Source organism: Hyaena hyaena, unplaced genomic scaffold, assembly GCF_003009895.1.
Source record: "Hyaena hyaena isolate Hyena2069 unplaced genomic scaffold, ASM300989v1 scaffold_26, whole genome shotgun sequence".
In the NCBI taxonomy this organism is placed as follows: domain Eukaryota; kingdom Metazoa; phylum Chordata; class Mammalia; order Carnivora; family Hyaenidae; genus Hyaena; species Hyaena hyaena.
In genome coordinates, this window is record NW_024080658.1 from 1873872 (window position 1) to 1895838 (window position 21967).

At 37.0% G+C, this 21967-nt stretch overlaps 1 protein-coding gene across 2 annotated transcripts in view; it reads left to right on the top strand.

The window, feature by feature from the left end:
* Positions 1-21632, top strand: part of TAF2 (TATA-box binding protein associated factor 2) — an 85890-nt gene extending 64258 nt beyond the window's left edge. Inside the window, exons 23-27 of one of the 2 annotated variants that reach the window (XM_039227230.1) lie at positions 4859-5088; positions 6388-6543; positions 7030-7135; positions 10719-10841; positions 20172-21632. In XM_039227230.1, the coding sequence (XP_039083161.1) occupies positions 4859-5088; positions 6388-6543; positions 7030-7135; positions 10719-10841; positions 20172-20434 (878 nt within the window). In that variant the 3' untranslated portion in view covers positions 20435-21632. The remainder of the gene's footprint in view (positions 1-4858; positions 5089-6387; positions 6544-7029; positions 7136-10718; positions 10842-20171) is intronic. The other variant, XM_039227231.1, reaches the window with a different exon arrangement.
* The last annotated feature ends 335 nt before the right edge of the window (positions 21633-21967 follow it).

A 21967-nucleotide genomic window follows, 5' to 3' on the forward strand; every position in this document is an offset into this window, starting at 1 on the left:
TAGCTTTTAAAATAATAATGCTTCTCAGAAAGAGTGAACACTTTTAAAGAGAAACATCTTTCACTTTATATGATCTTTGTTCCTAGTGGCTTAAGAATCTTAAATAAATAGGCCTATTTTTTTTAATGTTTATTTATTTTGAGAGAGAGCATGTGCACATGAGCAGGGGAGGGGCAGTGAAAGAAGAAGACAGAGAATCCCAAGCAAGTTCCATGCTGTCAGTGCAGAGCCTGTCACAGGGCTTGATCCTGCAAAGTGAGATCATGGCCTGACTTGAAATCAAGAGTTAGATGCTTAACCGACTGAGCCACTTGTGTGCCCCTAAATATGTTTATTTTTAATCAAAAGTATCACATTGTTTGTGGGCAGTTCTTTTTAAAGGCTTCAGGTATTCATTTATCATTTATTTCTTGAGCACCTCCAGTTTGCCACTATACCTTGTTTTGTGTATATCAGATACCTTTTGTGTTAACTTTGTGTACTAGAAAGAGAGACATAGGAACAGATAAATTTTAATACAAATAGATAGTTACTGAAATAAAGAGCAAAGTCCTCTAGAAACCTAAAGAACAGAACCATGAGCCCTGCCTGGAATGTTCATGGGTAGTGACATTTAAGCTAGCTCTTGAAGAATGCAAAAGAGTTTGCCACATGAGAAAGACATTTTAAATAAGCCTCACGTTCTGAAAGGGGGTTTTGGCAAATAATGTTATCTGATAAAATATATTAGGATGCAAAAATGAAAGGCCTTAGGAGCTGACATTTTATTTATCCTGTATACAGTGTGAACAGGTAGAGGTACGACCTGGCTGACTTCTATTAGCTGTATATATGTGTTTCCACACAATGATTTTCATTTCCCCCCAAGAAAGGTTTTAACATTCAGAACATATGGGATCCTACCTTTAATAGCTTTCTGTAAGATATTGGATTAAGACCAACATGATAAAAATTAGAAAAAAATTACATGTAAAGAAAACTTAGGAATTGGAGATTTTTACTGGTACATTACATTTCATTTAAAATATAAGTGCTTTCTCGGGGCATCTGGGTGGCTCAGTCGGTTAAGTGTCCAACTTCAACTCAGGTCATGATCTCACGGTTTGTGGGTTCGAGCCTCGCGTCGGGCTTTGTGCTGACAGCTAGCTCAGAGCCTGGAGCCTGTTTCAGATTTTGTGTCTCCCCCTCTCTCTGACCCTCCCCTGCTCTCGCTCTCTCTCTCTCTCTCTCTCTCTCTCTCTCTCAGGAATAAATAAAACATTAATAAAATAAAATAAAAGTACTTTCTCAGGTCTTACCTGTTTAACAGTGTTTTTTCATTTCTTAAGATAGAAGCCTGCATTGAAGAAATTGCATATTATTAGGAAGGAAATGTTAGCCATCACTCCCAAGCTGCTCTTCAGTGTTTGGCACATTACTGTAAGAATGACATGAAAGCCTTTATGTAATCACTCAGGACACTGGTGGCTGTTTATATCATACTTTTTAGTGTTTGGAAGTGTACAGCTATAGTCTAGGGGATAGAATGAAGGACAGCTTCTAGTTCAGTTTGGTGGGATTTGCCAAGTTTAGAAAATAGACAATTTTGATACTAACATCAGAAGAGTTCAAAGTTCTCCCCCTCTGTTTCTCCCCCAGAATACTCCTTTTTAGGAATAGGAATGGTCAAGAAAATGAAAACATATTAATGCATATTTTTGTAGAAAATTACATATGTATATAAACACATGGATATGAATGAAATGTTTTCACTTCGTGTAGTATGAATGGAGAGATCGGGGCAGAATTGCCCTGTGGCAGTTGTATTTGTCTGGCCCAACTCTACAAATGTCCAAGCTTCTTTCATCCATAAGAAATGCTGGGCTTTTGAAAAATTTCCTGAAAACAGTGCTTTCAAAGTGAGCTTTCTTTTTAGCAGCTTTTTAGCTTGATAAGCTTTAGTAAGCAGTGACTTCAGAATATGAAGAGATGCTCTTTTTAGGATCAGATTTGCTGTTTTGAGGGGTCTTCTTCAAGATACTTTGTGATGTGAATAGAGAACGTCAGTACTGGGTCCCTGCTTTCTTCATGGGTGGTGTTCTTCTGTTTCAAGTAAGCATAATGGGTCCCAGAGTGTAACTGCTAGTGTGGACGGACCAGTCCGAATCCTAACCTGAGAAGAGGAGAATGCAGTTTTCACACATGAGAGCCGCCATTTAAGTGATTGGGACCATACAAGCTAGAAGAAGAGGTTCTTCAAAATGCTGTCACTGAGGGCAGAAATCAGGAGCTGTTTCAGGGCCCCAAATGGAATTGATTGCTTCAAAATCATAGAATTTTGACCTGCGGGGATATTAAACACCATCCCTGTTCAGTGCTCTTGTTTTAGGGCCCAAGCTCCGGACTTGCCCAAGATCACAGAGCTAATGTAATTTAGCAAAAGTGTTTTCCTCACTATACCACTCAACTTCATTGCACTAGAAATAATGACAGCCATTTTAAGATTTTATTTCATGATTTTGAAATGGGATGGAGCTTTGATCTTTTTCTTTTATAATTTTAACAGAGGTAACTGCTGTTCATTTTTTAGCTCCCTTTTACCAGTCCTCAATTTTAATATTTACAAATCAGTTTTTTGAAGGAAAAAACACTATCAGTAATTGCTCTCAGGAACAAAACAGTGTTCATTCTTCCATGCAAATTGAAGATCGACCAAAATCTTCAAAAAAAAAAAAGACCAAAAAGCCCACCTAGAAATAAAATAACACAACTCTTCTCGTAGGGTTCAGTGCATTTAGCAGTCTTCGTCATGCTGCCTAATCACCCGTAAGCTGCTGTTCAAAAAACAGAACACGCTAGCTCATCAGAGGGTACATTTTCCATTTGCTAATATTTTTTTTAAACTTTGAGGAATTCTGCACTCAGTTGCCTGACTGGTTTCAGTGTTATCTACAACATAGTTCAGGATGGTTATTTGCAATAGACATAATTAGGTGATACTGATCTTCAAGGTTAAGTTTTCTCCCAGTGTAAATGTACCCCAAACTGTTCCGGTTTTCTTTACTGATAAATGCCTATGGTTCACTCCTTTTTTTTTTGCTATGCCCAAGGATAGATAGTGCTGGCTGCTCTGATATGATTCCTTCCCTTCCCTCAGAGGTCCAAGTCCACCAGCCCTTGTAATAAAAGGCCTGGGAATCGGACACCCATCTGTGGAACCTTCACATGTATAAACTGCTTTGAGAAGGAAAATGAATGCCTACCAAAAATTAAGCAATGTCAGGCCATTAAAGTGTCCAGATCTGCATATTCTGGAGAAGGAAGTGGATTTCCTGTGTAAAATTCTTACTTTTAACTCTGTACTGTTCTTCCCATTCCTAGTTTCTCTGTAGTTTTTATGACAAAAACTTGATCCTCTTCAGGAGGTCTTACCTCTTTCTTTTGCTTCTAACAATGGTATATATCTTTTACCTTGTCACACAGAAGCAGAATTGAAGGTGGCTCAAATAGGATTGATGGTCACCATTTCATGGCATGCAGGGTGCCTGGCACCATGCAGTATGTCCTGTGAACTCTGTGAAGTTATAATTCCTCCTCTGAATTTCCTTTGCATGTAATCAATGTCATATTTACTTCTATTGGAGTAAATCTCATCAGAACCTTTACTTGACTAATTGCAGTTTATTTACTCATTCTGATATTTGTTGTTGAAAACCACAAAGCTTAATATTTATGCTGTCTAAAATTTGCTGCAGCAACTCCTTTCCCTTTCGTCTTTCCTTTCTAAGCATTATCGTCCTCCTTTGAAACTACAGTTCTTGGTCAAAATTAAGTATTTGTAGAGTTTATTTTTCTTATGCAGAAGAATTTACATGTTACTTTCATTGATTTTAAGTTCTTTGTATCATTTTATATTCCACCTAGAAATCATAGCAATTCTCTTATCCTAGATGACAGATTTTATCTTGTCAGTCAGTTCTGTTTGATGGCAGTATCTGCCTGGGATGTTCTCTTGGGGAAAAAGTGAAAGTGAGAAAGAACTCTGGTATTATGTGCTCTCTGATCTGTCATTGATAATGGGATAAGGTATAATCTGAGATCAAAACCCTTACATTGGAGATTTTTTAAAAAACCTGAGATCAAAGAAATTGAAAGAACTTGTCTATAGTCTCTCATCTACTTTTAAAGTAAATCTCTACACAGTCAGCCTTCTTCTGGTCAGTGTGTTTTATCAGCTGTTGCCATCTCTGGGGTTTGCTTTTTCCTATAATTTTTATCTTTTAAACATACCTTGCAGAGCGACACAAATATAAAGGTGTTTCACAAAACATTTTTCTCCTCAATAAAAATTTAAAATCATGTTATTTTAAGTAGTTGTCGGGTTTCTTACCATATTTAAAACCTGAAAGTAATAAATTTGAGAGGAGAATTTGTTTCAAATAGCAGGGTTCATAAAGACTCTTGGAGGGCTGTCTTCCTAACGGGCAGTTCAGAAGAGAATTAGACAAGAACAGAGAATGAGTGAATGAGAAGTAGTTACCAAGGAGGAGGAATAAATATACTGAAAGATTTAAAGCCTGAAAAAATATTGCTTTTGAAATACTAAATTTTTAGCAGATGTCTAATATTCATTTGTTAAGAATAGTATAGTGATAACATTCTTTCCGATTATAAGTCATTAGTTCATTCACTAACATCACTGCTTCCATAACAATTTCTGAGTATCTGTATTAAGATAAGATAAATCTTTTAGAGGGTTTGCCAGTGGTGCCTAGGTCAGTCGATGGCCCCTTTTAGCACAGTCCATTTTCTCTGTATAGGCTCTGGAGCAGTTTATGGATAAGTGCACATATTGACTTCTTTATTATTTACTTCTTAGGTACTTCACATGACTGGAGGTTACGTTGTGGTGCTGTGGACTTGTACTTCACACTTTTTGGCCTCAGTAGACCTTCCTGCTTGCCCTTGCCAGAGCTTGGGTTGGTTCTTAATCTAAAAGAGAAAAAAGCTGTCTTGAATCCGACCATAATTCCAGAGGCCATAGCAGGCAACCAAGAAGCTGCGGTTAATCCAAGTAGTCACGCACAGCTAGTTGGATTTCAGAACCCTGTAAGACTCACATGCATTACAGAAGATGCAGTTTTATTATTATACAGAGCTCCCTAGAGAAGAGAATTGCTTTTTTTAACTGGCAACTTTTAGAGCCACTAACAGTTTCGTGTACCACTTAAACCACTGGTTGACAGTAGTTTAGCACTCTACAATTTATAAAGTGCTACCAACAACTGCATAGCTGCACATAACAAATGATGTGCTGCCAGTCCGTTTACCCCTTTTGTGATGACACAGTGATGTTTTTGTACTTGAGTGTCAAATTTCTTAGCATATCAGAAAATTGAAGTGAATATTTCATCTTGTCTCTGTATCGTATTAGCAAACTATTTGAACACAAGGGCTCTGAGTTTATTTGCTATTCTGTGTAATACTTAGCACAATTCTAAGCATATGATAAGTACCTGGCAAATGCTTGTTGAATTAAACAAATAAGTTCTTACTTAAAAGGGTCAGTAAAAAGTCAGGTAAATGAGTATGTGCAGATTTGGGAGGAGATTATGTATTACATGTTTTTTTTAATGTATGTGTGCATGTGTTTGCCTTTTAAAAAGCTTTTATATCTAGCTCTGCATTGTGAAATTACCAGACTTTTTGTAGAAAGACCTTTAGCATACATAACAAGTCATTTTACTGTAATTCAGAGAAAGTTTTCCGGAAATGATTTTCATGTTGGTAACAAAATGTCCCCAATAATGCAAGCTTCATTTTTCACCAATATTTAGACCAGATTACTTGCCTGGCAATTCCCTACTGGTGTTTTGACACTTGAAAACTGAGATTCTCTTTATGCTAATTAGTGATAATCATTTTAAATCATTTATTCACCTAAATTTTCTGGAATATAATCGTACTTATTTGTTGTGAATTTAAAATGTATCCTAGAATTTGGATTATAAAGAAGTAAGATAAGATCTTTCCATAGAAAAAAGGGTCTCATGAAAGTGCTTTTTCAAATCTGAGTATTTATAAACCTTTATAAACTAATTGGTTTCTAATTCTTGCCATGTATGTTAATTTATTCACATTCATTCTTGGAGTTTTCAGGAAAAGAGAAAATGGCACCAAAACATACATTCTTATGGTAAAGCTCTAGAAGTTTGCTTATATACCTCCCATGTTCCACCCAAAAGACCAGCAGACAGAAAAGGTGAAGTTTACTTTAAGCCCACTGCTGATAATTTTTAGGCACTGGGCGTGCTCTAATCTGCATGGTTGCTGTAGCTATTAGTGTTCAGCTATAATATGAGCTACTTGTCTTCAGGAATCTAATTTTGATCTTGAATATTGCCGCAGGAAGATGATCACCTTGCCAAGGAAGCATCATGTAATATGTCAGCTCACCAGCAGGGAGTGAAGAGGAAGGCTGATACACCACTGGGGTCCCCACTAGAACCTGGTCAAATACTGGAGAAGAATGAGGATAGCAGTAAAGTCAAACTCAAAATCAGAGTAAGAAATACAGGTTAAACCTGTATTAATAGTGTAGGATATAAACCTTCTTGTAAATCTTTTTGAATACTTCCAATGGTATTTCCTTAGCAGGAACAGATGGGGCAGACTGAATCATAAAGAAACCCAAATGTCTGTTTAAGACCTTCCATCTGATTATTTAACTTCTATTACCACATACTTCTTCTCTGTTTGGGGGAGGAACTATGTGTATATGATCTGCCATGGCTCACTACCTCTTCCCACGACATAGGAGTAGATTTTAGTTGCTATTTCATTTCTGGTAATATCCAGTCAGCTTCTTTTAGAGGCTGGACCATGTAATCTTTTCTTATTCTTAATACTTTCTGAGGAAAAGACTACTTTTCCTCGTAAGATGTGGGGGTGTATTCTGTGGCCTTTCTGCTACCTTTTCTAAGAGCTAAGATCGAAACGTAAAGTGATGTAATGGTTCTTTTTCTCCTTTGTTTTGTGTATGTGTTGTAGTTTTCAAATTCTCAAGATGAGGAGGAAATTGATATGGACACTGTTCACGATAGCCAGGCGTTTATTTCCCATCATTTGAACATGCTTGAAAGGCCATCGACTCCAGGTGAGATTAGTGCACAGTAACCACAGGTTCACAAAGAGAGTGCGAGCAGTACTGCTGTTCTAAGGCCTGTTGCTTTCTTTACAGGTGAACAACTAAAGGTTAAAAGTAGCTAGTACAAAATGCTAGTTTGTCTCAGATTATAGTGCGGATCAGCAAAGGAATACAGTTTTTAAGAGGATTTTCTTTTTAATTCTGTTTTATTTTGGTCCTTTTAAAATTTTTAGCATACTTCTGGATTTGTTTTTTTAAAAATCCATTCATCAGATTCTTTCCAATAGCTTTAATTTTTTTGTGTGTGTATCTTTTTTTCTTTTTTTGTAGTAGGCTTAACCTCAAACTAAAATACCAGATCTATTTTCTTTTTAATAATGCAACCATAATTTTAAACTCTGACTGAAGTTAATGCCTCCCTAACACTGCTACTTTTTTGCCTGTCTGTTTCACATCATGTTATAGAAGTCTTAGATTTTTGCATGCGTCTCCCAAACATCATAATCTTTTCTTTTTTTAAAAAAAATAATTATTCTTGAGAGAGACAGACAGAGTGTGAGCGGGGGAGGGAGAGAGAGAGAGGGAGACACAGAATCCAAAACAGGCTCCAGGCTCTGAGCTAGCTGTCAGCACAGAGCCCAACGCGCGGCTCTAACCCTTGAACCATGAGATCACGACCTGAGCCAAAGTCAGACGCCCAACTGACTAAACCACCCAGGCGCCCCACTTTTCTTTTGAAAATAGTACCTGAGATGGTATTGAGTTGATATACTATAATTTATCTTATTTTTTCTTGTTGGTAGGCATTTGAGTTGTTTCATTTTTTTTTAATAGATGATTCCACACTGAATATCTTCATACAAAAGCTTTTGTTTCTTTTTTGTTATATTATATTCTTAGGATAAATTTTCCAAAATATTTTATTGGTGAAAAGATTAATTTTAACTGTATTATGAGATACTTCTCTTTAGAAGGTTTTCACGTTTTGCTATAATGCTTTTTGAAGAGTTAATACCTAGTTTATGTCTTTAGCATTTTTTAATTTTCAGAGATAGAGCATTGATGTAACTTGCATGTAAGTTGTAAAGCACAGTAATAAACCAGTGTCTGCAAATCTGCTCTCCACCTTAACCTGTGTGTTAGACCCCGTACCATGGTCGTTCCCTCTGTGCCTCTTCCCTGATTCTGTTCACCTGCCTTTGCACTACAAGTAAATACTGTCTTCAGTTTTCTCTTACTTTTTCTTAACCATTCTGTTACTTTTTTTTTATAGTGTGCCACGTAGGTATAGGATTTCCTTGTACTTGTTTTTTTTAATTTTATGGAAATGGTATGATAATAGGAGTTTTTTTCAATCAACACTATGCTTCTAAAACTCATCCACATGTATGGAACTAGAGGGTGTTATGCTAAGTGAAATAAGTCAGGCAGAGGACAGATACCATATGTTTTCACTCGTGCAACAGGAGAAACTTAACAGAGGACCACAGGGAAGGGGAAAAAATGGTTAAGGAGGGAGGGAGGGAGGCAAACCATGAGAGACTCTTGAATACTGAGAACAAACTAAGGGTTGATGGGGGTGGGGGAGAGGGGAGAAGGGGTGATGCGCATGAAGGAGGGCACTTGTTGGGATGAGCACTGAGTGTTATATGGAAAGCAGCTTGACAATAAACTGTAAAAGAAAAAATAAATTATAAACCAAAAAAGTTAAAAAATAAAATTCATCCACATTGATGTGTAAGATATAATTTATTTTCACTTATTTATTTTTATGCATAATTGTTTTATTGTCACCAACATAACAACTTAAAAGATATTAATTATAAATGATAAATCAAGTTTACTTTTTTCAAAAATGTGTTTGGTTTTTTTTTTTGTTTTTTTTTTTTTTTGAGAGAGGTAGAGAGTGAGCACAAGTAAGGGAGGGGCATAGAAGGAGAGCAAGTGAGATTTTCGCTGACAGCAGTGAGCCAGATTCAGAGCTCAAACTCATTAACTATAAGATCATAGACTGAGCCGCCAGGCACCCCAATCAAGTTTACTTTTTTAAAATTTTACTTTTTTTTTTTTTCCCCTTAGAGATAGCACACATAAGAGGGGAGAAGGGCTAGGGAGAAAGAGAATCTTAAGCAGGCTCTACTCTCAGCATGGAGTCCAACATGGGACTTGATCCTGTGACCCTGGGATCATGACCTGAGCCGAAATCAAGAGTTGGGCACTCAACCAACTGAGCCACCCAGGCGCCCCTAATTTTTACTTTTTTAAGTAATCTCTGCCCAACGTGGAGCTCAAACTCATGATCCCAAGATCAAGAGTCACATGCTGTACTAACTGAGCCAGCCAGGCACCCCTCAAGTGTACTATGTAATGCATTTTTTATTGAGAATATGACTATTTTTTATTCTAGGTACTCTTCCTGTTTTCTTTTTATTGGCAAAAAAGAGAGTATTTATTTATACCCCATACTGGTTGTCTTTTATGGTCTTTACATTTGAGTGATGTTTTTCTTTTTTTTTTTTTTTTTTTTTTTTTTTTTTTTTTTTTTTTTTTTTTTTTTTTTTTTTTTTCTTTTTTTTTTTTTTTTTCTTTTTTTTTCTTTTAAGCATGTTACATATTACAGAGTCCTCCTTACCCACCTTGGTCTGCTTTTTATTAAATTTTAGCTTTTGAGACCTAAATTATTTTTCACTGTCTAGTAAACTAGTATAAGCTAATAGAATTTGAGAACTTCTGGGGATGAGCACTGAGTGTTATGTGGAAACTAATTTGACAATAAACTATTTGTAAAAAAAAAAAAAAAAAAAAGAATTTGAGAACTTCAGATAGAATATGAGCCTAAGAATCATTTGAAAACTGACAGTTCATGAATTCTTTGGATTTTCTAATTGTCAGAGACCTTACCAATTATATATCTGTTCTATTTTACAGATAAGTAAACCTAAGAGAGATTAAGTGACTTGCCCTAAATGACACACTCTAGAAATAACCACCTCAGGGCTAGACTATCTAATCTTAGAACTTTGCCATGTGACAGGTGAAGGAATTGAGAAACAGTGAGATAAGTGTCTCACCTAGATTATGTATCTAATTAGTTGATTATTTGGAATCAGAACCTACGTATCATAATACCTGCTACAGTGCTGTTCACATTATACCATTACATTTCCTGTTTGAAATGTCTTCTGTAAACCCTAAATTATTTTGATCTATTTGTTGAGTAAGCATTATAATGAAATTTATTAGCAAATTTCTAGGGGGAGCAGGGAAACTTTACTGGATGCAAAATTCCATATACAGGCTATAAACTATACTTTCTGCCTCAGATACAGAATCCAGATTATGTATTTAGCAGACCAGTCACACTTTCCTATCTTTCTTGAATGTGTATTCTTAGATTTAAGAGTATAGGAACTATGACAAAGGATTAAAATCAAATGGGATCTTTAGTAGTTAGTAGTATTCTTTTTATTATTAGAATTCTGTTGTTGAACTGCTTCTGGTTTTAAGGTTAACTTATGAAAACATGTGAGGCTTTTTTCTTCTTTTGGTAAACCAAGAAATAAATTCCTTTTTTCCCTCTTTGTCATTTTAGGGCTCTCTAAGTATCGGCCAGCCAGCTCCCGATCTGCTCTAATACCCCAGCACTCATCAGGCTGTGATGGCACACCTACCACAAAACCCCAGTGGAGCATGGAACTTACACGGAAGGGAACAGGTGAAATTATTATTAATATTTTATTGTTATTATTTTGCTCAAGAACAAATCTACAAACTTTGTAAAGTTTTATCAACTTAAAAAAATACATGAAAATAGAGATCTAAGTACTTGCTTTTCATGCAACACATTGACTTTGTATTATCTAACATAAATATTTTAAATTAGACTTGTAACTATTTGAAAATAATGCACTCCTATTACATAAAACTTGGAAATGAGACAAGAGTAGAAAGGAAGGGGAAAAATCATCCCTCATGCCATTTAAGAATACTCACTGTTCTGCCTTGCAGAACTTTTTCTTAGAATATTATAACATGAAAAATGCCAACTTCAGTAGAAACCATCAAATCTATGCCTTTTATACTTTTATAAAATGCAAGTTTCAACCACTTATGTCTCCTTTTCCTCTCCCCCTGAAAGTTTTACAAATGGTCGTCCATGGTCAGTCATGAAGACTTGATGCTGTACTAGAAAACTAAGATGTTCTGTCTTTTAAATTATTAAATACAAATTGGCTTTAATTTTATGAAAGGTTATTCAGTTCAGATGTGTTTGTTACCTATTCTGATTTACATTGTCTTCTGCTTACTATGTTCTTTTGTTGCTTGCAAAAAAAAAAAAAAAAAAGATTGTAACCTAGATAAGAAATGAGCCTTCAGTACTGTTGAACAAAGATTTAGTGCTGAAATTTTGAAGGGATGAGAAGTGAACAGCAAGATCCATAAGCAAAATCAGTTTTAAAGAATTTTCCAAAAGTTATTTGTCAGGCTTTAAGATTCCAACAGATGGATCTTGCTTATATATAAACCATGTTTTTATGATATAAACAAAAGGGTAACTGTTTATTGATTTGAGGAGCTTAAGGATCAACTGTGATTAATTCAAACCAAAGCAACATCTCAGAAGACTTTGGTATTGAGACCTCAGACTACTGCTTGCTTCTGTCTGTGTGTGCTATATGCATTTATTGTAATCGATTCATACAAAATTTATTTCAGAAGGAAATCAGCTGGAGACTTTATCATTTACTTCGATAAGTAAAATTTGACATTTCTTGGCCCTTGCCAGTTTTGTATTTTCTTGATTTTGTTTTTGATTTTGGTGTAATTTTGCTTTATTATCATTATACTTATTGTATAAGTATACAATTGTATACAATAAGTATACTTATTGTATAAGTATATTGTATAAGATTTTACTAGACATGAAAAATTTCCCACATTTTTAAAAACAATAAAGCTTCAGGCATTTCAAACCCCTTGGTATAGATTGAGAGTGATACTTCTGCGTGTCTTCCATGCCTTTAAAAAAAGGAAAAAATTCTGTCTGAATCCTAACAGTCCAATGAATTCCTGCTCCAGAAAAGAATCTGAATATTTTTGTTTGGTTTTTCCTAAACCTATGTAGAAGCAAATCTTAACACCTTTTTGTGCTTACTAATGTGCACATTTGTATAATAGTTCCATATTGCTTTAAAAAAATATATTTTTACCTTTTTTGGAATCTCTGTAGTCTTACAGTCCTCATGACATCATGAGGGGAAGATTGGGGAGGAAATATAGGGCTAATTGTGGGGAATAAGAAAGTATTAAAATTTTAGCTTTGGTTGATAGGACACTTTTATGTCATTAGGCAAAATGTATACCAGTATATTATATGGACTGATCTGTAAAACTTAATTGTGCATATACTTTTTGATATGCCTTTGTAGTTTTCTCTCAGTGTTATTTGTGCTGTTCAACACAGTGGATTTGGCCACTGAGCAAGTCTTAAAATTCAATAATGGTATTATAAGGATTTAGAAAACCTTCATTTTATTAATGGTAGTGTTTTAAACAATTCTTCGTACATGTATTTATTTTGGAATTCTAAATACGGTTTTCCCACAGACACCTTGTTAGATTTGATAGGTAACTTTCCCAAACTAGCCAACAAAGTTAAAATCCTTTTTAACTTATACCATACATGAGGGGTATAAGTATCAAACCTAGCCACTGTGTATAACAATGTTTCTGGGAGAAACGGTGCTTTAGAGCTCCATCTTTTGGAATGTCAGGTACACAGCTTCAACCTAACCCTAATAAAGTTGGCAGTAAAACAGGAGCTTCCTTCCTCTCTTCCTGCCTCCCAGAAGGAGCCAGGATCTCTTGCTGTGGTAGCTAGCCTGGCCTGACCTTGTGAGTGGAGGGCTCAGGAGAGGAGGCAGAGAACCAGTGTAAGGGAAGCTATGACCTCTCTTAATTCTCTAAGATTTGCGTTCACAGATGGGTCTTACGTGGGGCCTTGTTCAACACATCCAGCTGAGGCATCTTTTACTTGGTCAATAGAAGTCTTAACAAAAATATTTGAAGTAGTTGACTAAAAAGATTACACATAACAATCTGGATTTCCAGCTTCTCCTGAGAAAGAGTTAACTGAGAGGTCCTCTTAGGGAGTCCTGTGCTTCCCATTTTGTGGGTTCCCTTTGTGTTGCACTTAGTATTGTACTTAAATTACATCATTTGTGCTATCCCCTTAGGTCTAAGACTTTTGACATTGGGACCCCTGCTTCCTCTGTTTGAGATGAGGTGGGTTCTGCGGTGGCTCCTTTGGAGAGCCAGCAAGCCAGATGTCACGTTGGGGCAGGGGGCGCGGGGGGTTAGGAAAGGAGTGGAGTGTAGGTAGGGTGGAGACCAAGGTAGCGGACAGGTCCTGGTTTGCTTTCCGTTCTTTTTGCCCTCCAGTTTTCTCTTTCCATGCATATGATAGAAGAATATTTTAGGGATGATATGTAGGTTAAGCTATTTGCAGTAAGAAAGGAGAAGTGGCTGAGGAATCTTCCTTCTTCTATTATGACCTTTTCCTCTCCCGAGGTAAGGAAGGAAATACGGAGCAAGGGCTGTGTGGTTGCCATGTCCTCTGCCACCACCGCAGTCCCTGACCAGCTCTGCAAAGGCCTCATGTGGCTGCTCTGCTTCCTGACTTGCTCCAGGGCCTGTAGTGACAAAGCACAGAGGAAGAGTGACAGGCAGGGAGCAGAGGGAAATCCCTAGTGGTTTCTGTGGGGGAAGAAAAGGAGCGTGCCTGCCTAGCTGGGGCTGCTGTATTACATAACGCCTTTTTGCAGAAGCCAGAAAAGCACTATTCTAGTGCATGAAGTCTCCCCCCACAGCCCCCCACAAAAAATCCTGAGAGTCCTAATTCTTTTTTTTGAAACTCTGATATGAAAAATAGACATTGATATTGTTTATGCTTAAATTTTAGTAATACAGTTTTACACTTTGTTTTATACAGTGATCTAAAGAATCCAAAGATCAGACTTTGCACTTTTCATAATAAAAACTGCAGGTTCTGTGTTAAGTTTAAACATATACCTAATGTGAATGAATTTAAGAGAAATAGCAGGTTATTCACTAAGCACTTTAGTCAGATGGCTGAAAAGCTTCCACATTAGGCTTATATTAAGTACCTCTCAGGTTTATTTTGCATTTTGTTAAATTGAGTGCAGCTAAAATCCTTATTTGTAGTGCATTTTACTAGATCTCTAGGAAGGAGTTTATGTTGGATAGAACAAAATGGAACATCTGTTTTATTTTCATATACCATGAAATAGGAAAATATAATAATCTGAATTATATGTATCTCCTTTTTTGATATGTTTGCTATCATAGACACATGTGTTTCAGGTCACTAAATAAAAGGGCTTTCTTTAGCTTAAAAATGAGTGGGCCTCACCTGGGTGGGCCTCAAGTTCCCAGGCATCTTGTACACCCCTGAAATGATGTGGGGATGGTAACATATACATTTTTGCCAGGAGCAGTTCCGTAGATGATCTCAAGCTAGTGTGAAAGTAAACTCATATTAATCCAAAGCTGACTGTTAATACAATTCCACATGGAAAGGAAATTGTACTTTTATATCCCCTTGGATTATACCTGGGAAAAATTATCTAGGAGAGACAAGAGATTAAGAAAAAAAAAAAATATATGTATATATATATATGGAATATAATAAATGAAAACTTAAGAGCTAAAGTTTATTGATGGTGGTGATAGACTAACATTAGGTTTTATCATGTGTTCTGTTGTTACAACGCTGTTCTGGTGAATATTTTTTATATGTGTCTTTGCACATATGAGTGATAGATTTCTAGAAATGAACATTCTAAATCACAGAATATGGGCATTTAATATTTTGATGGATAGTGTCAAATTGCCTTAACTTTTTTGTGGGAAACTGAAGGAGTCAGACTACTATAACGAACCCGCATGTATCCGTCACTCAGCTTCTATAGTGATCAACTCATGGTGGATCTTATGTAATTGATACTCTTACCCTTTTCCACCCTTATGAATTATTTTGAAACAAATACCACATATCATCATTTTATTAATAAATAACTTAGTATATATCTCTAAAATATAAGGACTTTAAAAAGTCATAACCACAGTAACAATCTTATGCTTAAAAAAATGAACAGTTTTTTTGTGTTATTAAATATCTAGTCACTGTTTAAATTTCAGTTGACTTCTGTCATTATTCTAATATTTGCTTTTAATACTTTATTTTTTAAATTAGTATCCACATAAGCTGTACACATTGTAATTGACTGATAAAGTCCTTTACATCTTTTTAAACTTAAAGTTTATCTTTTTCTCTCTTTTCTCCCCTTTTACAATGTATTTGTTAGAGGAACCAGGGTTTTGATATGTAGTTTTCAAGTCTGTGTTTTGCTAATTCTGTAAGTGTGGTATAGTTAATGTGTTAGAGTCCTCTTTATTTCCTGTAAATTTGTAGTTGGATATAGAAGCTTAATTGGATTTAGGTTTATAGACGGTGGTTTATTCTTCCATCTGGAAGGATACAGTGTTCGGTTGGCTCTTTTATGATGTTAGCCACTAAGATGTTCAAGACCCAGATCCATTCATTCAGGCTTGCAAGATGGTGATACTCTAATTCTTTCTTTCTCTCTTCTTCTCTTCCTCCCTCCCTTCATTCTTTCCTTCTTTCCTTCTTTCCTTCCTCCCTTCCTCCCTCCCTCCCTTCCTTCCTTCCTTCCTTCCTTCCTTCCTTCCTTCCTTCCTTCCTTCCTTCCTTCCTTCCTTCCTTTGTGAAGTGGGGGTGGCTAGAGGGACAGAGAGGGAGAGAGAGAATCCTAATCTGTACTGACAGCGCAGAGCCCAACACAGGACTCAAACCCAGGAACTGTGAGAGCATGACCTGAGCCGAAATCAAGAGTCAGACGCTCAACTGACTAAGACACCCAGGCACCCTTCATCTTTCCATTTTGTTTATGAGCTGGTTTACTTCTATAAACCAAAAATCCCCCTTATGTATTATTATTACCCAGTGATATGGTCTATAGATCATATAGGAAGAGAAGGATAATAGCTTCTCTTTTTATTTAATAATTTTCAAAAAAATGAGTTGGCTAACTGTATCCTCCAATGGTGATCAGTTAGTTCCAGTCCATTATAATTAATGTCCTTGTCAGTATTCAAATTGTCCCATCGTTGGACAGTGAGAACCTCTTAAATTGACTCTTGGGTCTGTTGAGAAGAATTTAGCTTCCTTGCTGTCATACCAAATGTTTCAGGTTCGTCTTGTAAATATTCTGCCCAGTCCTAAAAATCAGCCATTTGTCCTAGGAGGCCTCATTCCTAACACCTTGATCTTTGGATCTAGCTAATCCATCATCTTACGAATAGACTAAATACAAATCAAGACACAGGCAAGATTTATAGTCAGTGTATCTTTAGTGCAAAATATAAGAGATTGGATTTACTTTTGAAGTGGTTGTAAGTATTCCTTGGAAAAGAGTGTGCCCAAGTACACTTGGTTGTCCATTTGGCAGTTGCCGCTGCTGAGAAGTACAGTTTCCAATGTAATTATTGGCTTTTCTGCAGTCCAAGTAGCTTGGAAGGTATTTAGGATTGGATGATGTAGCTTCTGTCAGGGTAGAGGACGCAGACGCTCGGGAGTGCAGACAGCCGTTTGGAACGCTGCAGGCTCTGCCCTTGTAGATCAACCAGATGGTGAGGGGGTCTGAAGGATTTGTTCTTGAGACTTTAAAGTCCCTTATTTCTTCTCTGTATCATCTGGCTCTCTGTCCTGTTAGGTATGGACCTATTTTCCCATATTTTGAGAATTGGAAACATCGTCATGTAATTCACTCAAAATCTAAATTAAAATCATATAGTGGCATATTTGGCTGATACTCTAAATCAGATCTCCTTCACAGTTTTTCATTTTCTGAATACTATCTGGCTATTGCAATGATTGTTGCAAACGATACAGATCCCTAGACTTACTTTTGTATATATATAATCTCTTTAGTTAGTTTATGTGTTTTTAGTGTTATTTTTACTAAAACATTATGAATATAAAAATATGATTTTGCAGTAGTAAATACATACATTATATGAATAATCTGTAAAGACAAGAACTTTGTCTGACTTGTTCATCTATTCTGAGTATTGAACAGTGCCTGACACAAAGGAAGTATTGTTTCTGTGCTTTGTCCCTCCCCTTCAGAATTGATGACCTTCACAATTCATTTAGATGGGCTAGGTTTGCCAGACATCCTATCTAAAAGAAACACAGATGTTAAATATTCCTGTTTGTCATTCATTCATTTAATCATTCAGCAAGCTTTGGCAGGGGTAGGGAGGTGAGATGTAGGGGTGTTGGATACTGTGTGACACTGGGACACAAAGATTAAAAAGACAAACTCCTTGTTCTCAAGATGCTCTGAGTCTAAAGGAAGAGACCCAGAGATAAACAGAGGTGCCACAATGTACACCTCGCTGTGTGCTTGTCAGCACACACTCTGGGGTCACACTCTTTGGGTTTGTAGCTCAGACCTGTGGATGCCACCTTGGGCAAGTCACTTAAGTTCTCTGTGCCTTAATTTCCTTTCTGTATTATCTTGTGGGAACATGAAAGAACTAATTCTTTTGGAGGGAAAGCTTCTTAAATGACATTTAAGCTGAATTTTACATTATTAAGAAGCCTAAAGTGTTCTTTTGCTTTCCTTTTGTCTACTTTAAGGTACCATTTAAACATACGCCCTTGGAGAAGTTTGCTTCTGCTCCCCCCACAACTAATTTAAGTCTCCTGTCTTGCTGCTGGCTTACTCTTTCTCTTTTTAGTACTTGGGTGTACTTACTCACGTTCCTTCTCGTTAGCTAGTTTGTAAACTCCAGGGGGCCTGAGATCTGTGCAGTTCATCACTATTTTCCCCAGTTCCTGTGTAGTTCCTGATACTCGTTAAATAAATTTAAGAGTCAGACAAATAAGGGAAGGGCATTTCATGCATAGGGAATAGCATTTACAAATACACAGTTAGGACAGGGCTACCCTAGAGCACATAGAAGGGAACAGTGGAAGATAAGGCTGGATGGTAAGTTCAGGACAGATTGTAAACTGTCAGTAAAATTAGTGCTGGAACTGATTTTTAGAAAACTTGGGCAGTGATGCCTGTTTTGGTAAGAACCATGGTTTGGGGCTAGTTTGGATCAAAATTAGTGCTGAGAATTTACTTTAAAAAAACTTGCTTTGAAGTCCATTTTAGTGAAAACTTGGTTTTTTAGCTAGTTTGAATAAAACATACATATATTTTTAGAAATTGCTGCACTGAAGTCCAAGGAGTTTTGCTTTTATTCAGTTGGTAGAATCAACTGAGTTGGAGTTTTTTGATTATTTTTAAGAACCAACTCGGTTTTTAAGCAGATAATTATGAATAGCTTTGTTTTTAGGAAGATCACTACGGGGCACAGTCTTCCAACCTAAACACTGTTGACATTCTGGGTGTGAGAATTTGTTGTCAGAGCTGTCCTGGCCATCCCTTGGCTCAGCCGGTGGGGTGCCAGTAACACAGCCTCCCCTGACCCTACCTCGGGGCGACAACAAAAGTGTCTCCAGATGTTGCCAAATAACCACGTGGGGCAGAATCACCCCGGATGAGAAGCACTGCTGTGCAGCTGTGTGAAGTATGGGTTTGATTGGAAGACACATCAGGCACAGGGAGCCTGGTGAGGTGAGGTCGTCTGAGTCAATACAGTTGCAGATGGATGGGGACAGATCTTGGAGATATTTGTAAGTGACAGCCAGTGAGGTTTGGTAACCACCTAGATTTAGAAAGGAGGGTATCTGAGATGGTTCTTAGGCTTTTTTCCTTGGGTGGCAGCGTGTAAAGCGCTAGGCACTAGTAAACCAGAGTTCTTTCTCAGGCACGCCCCAGCGATTGTAGCGTCTTCAGGAAGCAGGAAACCGTTGCACACTAAAATTCGAGAACTACTGTTGTAGATTCCTAGGCTGATAGAATGTTAGAAATGGAAAGAACCTTCCAAAACGTTTGATCTGTTTTTTCGGTGAGATAAAAAAAAAAAAAGATGAAAGCCGAAGGTTAACAGCAGACTCTGTTCAAGGGTACCGGTCTCCTCCCTCTCTCCCTCCCTCTCTCTCTCTCTCTCTCTCTCTCTCTCTCTCACACTACTTTTTTGTCTTTAAGTGGAGATGTTCCCTTTGTAGACTCGTCTTTTTCTGGATTTTGTAAACTGTGTGCACTTTTGCCTTCCTGTTCCCAGAAATTACCATAAGGAACTAGAGAAATTAGATTTTTGCTGGAACATTACTATCACTAACTAGCATAACACATTTTTGTGTGTATAAGTGGTTCTTGAGATGGCAGAAACGAAGTACTGCCATCTCACCCCCAAAACCATAAAGTTGAACTGCAGTTAAAGGAGCTGCAGTTGAAGGATGAATGTGGGTCTTAACTTAGAACACACGTAATCATTATTGTTACATAATAATACTTTAAAATGTTAACATTGAGAAGATGCTTTGGTAACACACTACTATGTATCATAATTTGTATAAACTGTAAGGGATTAAAATATTCAGTTTCCTGGACACAGTGCTGACCAATTACCTGTGTGTGACTAATTGAATGTCTTATTTAGATACTTCTCTCATTCCTGATGATTCCCGTGGAAGTGATAAACACTTAAGAGTCCCTCTTTTCTTTTCCTTTTTCAAAAAAAAATGTTATAACATTCATTTATTATCGAGAGACAGAGCATGAGGATGGTAGGGGCAGAGAGAGGGAGACACAGAATCGGAAGCAGGCTCCAGGCTCTGAGCTGTCAGCGCAGAGCCCCACACAGGCCAGGAACTCAGGAACTGCGAGATCATGACCGGAGCCCAAGTCGAGCGCTTAACTGACGGAGCCCCCCAGGCGCCTCAGGAGTCTCTCTTTTCTGTATTGTCCTCAGCACCCTCGTACCTTCATTTCACTTTCCTTGTGATCATCAGGAATTCATTTGGATGTTTTTAATTTTGAAGGTAAAGAACAATCACCTTTGGAGATGAGTATGCATCCAGCTGCAGCAGCTCCACTGTCAGTGTTTGCTAAGGAGCCCGCGTCCTCCAAACACAGTGACCACCATCACCACCATCACCATGAGCACAAGAAAAAGAAGAAGAAGCACAAACATAAGCACAAGCACAAGCACAAGCACGATAGTAAAGAGAAGGACAAAGAGCCTTTCACTTTCTCCAGCCCCGCCAGCGGAAGGTCCGTTCGTTCTCCTTCTCCTTCAGACTGAGGAGGGGACAGGCGAGACCTTCCCCTCGGTGTCCAGAAGAAGGTATATAACTACAGCTTTGTCCTCTGTAAAGAATGATAAAAGGAAACAAACAGACAAAAACAAATATAGTTGCCTTTCTCATAGAAATTCAGAATCCATGGAAGTTCTCAACATTGGATTTGTGGTTTTTATGCAATTGAGGTCTAATTAGAAAAATGTTTTATAGTTCTGAATAAACCATTTCACCCCATTTCCTCCTGAAAGCGCGCGCGCACACACATGCGCACACACGCACCAAACTTCATATAGGCCTTCATATCCACTGGCAGTTACCATTCACATCATGGTTTTCGTGTATACTGCCAAAATCAATTATGTTTTAAAGTCTTTGATGGATGCTCTGGGGCACGGTTACGTTTTAAACTGAAGTTACTGCCAGATCTGTGGTGAAACCACTATTTCCAGTGAAATACTGTATAACCCTATTTGGAACTACTGAAAGAGACCGAGGCTTTTCCATAGGAATCTTCTTTATTACATGGTATTTTTTGTGTTAACCATAGAGGCTAAATATCAGAATTTGTGAACAAGAATACGTGGTATTTTCTTTTGCCCTAAAATACTGGAATTTTCAAAAGCAGCTCTTTTAAGAAATTTTTTTGAATAGCTTTTTTGATAGTGCATTTGGTGATTATGATGTTGGAATTTAATAGAACTATCAAATCCACAGTTGTTCTCAAATCAAGATATTTAAATTAAAGATCTTTTTTTCATTAAGTATAAGTGAATATGTTCATATGTAGAATATGTTTGCTAAATGTGGACAGTTTACACACCCAACACATAATCTAAAATTATTTCTATATAACACAAAATCCAATACCTTAAAAAGGTGTTTACATGGTGTTTATTAACTCAGACATAGATAAGTCAGCCCTCATGTGAGTATACCAGAAACATTTAGAAATATATGAAACATTTTGGTTTCAGACTCAAATAGCTTGTATGTTTGTGTGTTTTTATTTCTGAATTTACCATGCGCTTTATTGTTTAAAAATGTTTTTCATACCTCTTCTATTTTTATCATTTCTCTTATCATTAGTTAGACAAAATACTTCTTCCAGAATAGATATTTCAGTGGGATCCAATAATGTTGGACTTTTAAATATACTTTTAGTTGCATTTAACTTGTTTAATAAATAACTTTTTAAAATGACCATTCTCCTTTTGTACGTTTTGTAATCTTTTGTTACCTTTCTCTGTGTGTATGTATATAATGTACCTGGCCACAAAGCTCTCTGCAAGCTTTGTGGATAGGCAGGATTTGAGCTGGCTTTGCTAGGAACAATGATTGTAATAGACAGAGATGGGACAGTCCTCTCAATAGAAGAAACCGTTTTTTCAAAAAGATGGAGGAAAGCAGATGCATGTCCAGGAGTTAGTTGTAAAGCAGTGCGGTTGACCTGGAGTCTTAAGTGCAAAGGGAATGTGGTCAGATGTCAAAGGGCCTAAATGGCAGTTATTTAAAGATTACAGTTGAGTGTTGGCCAA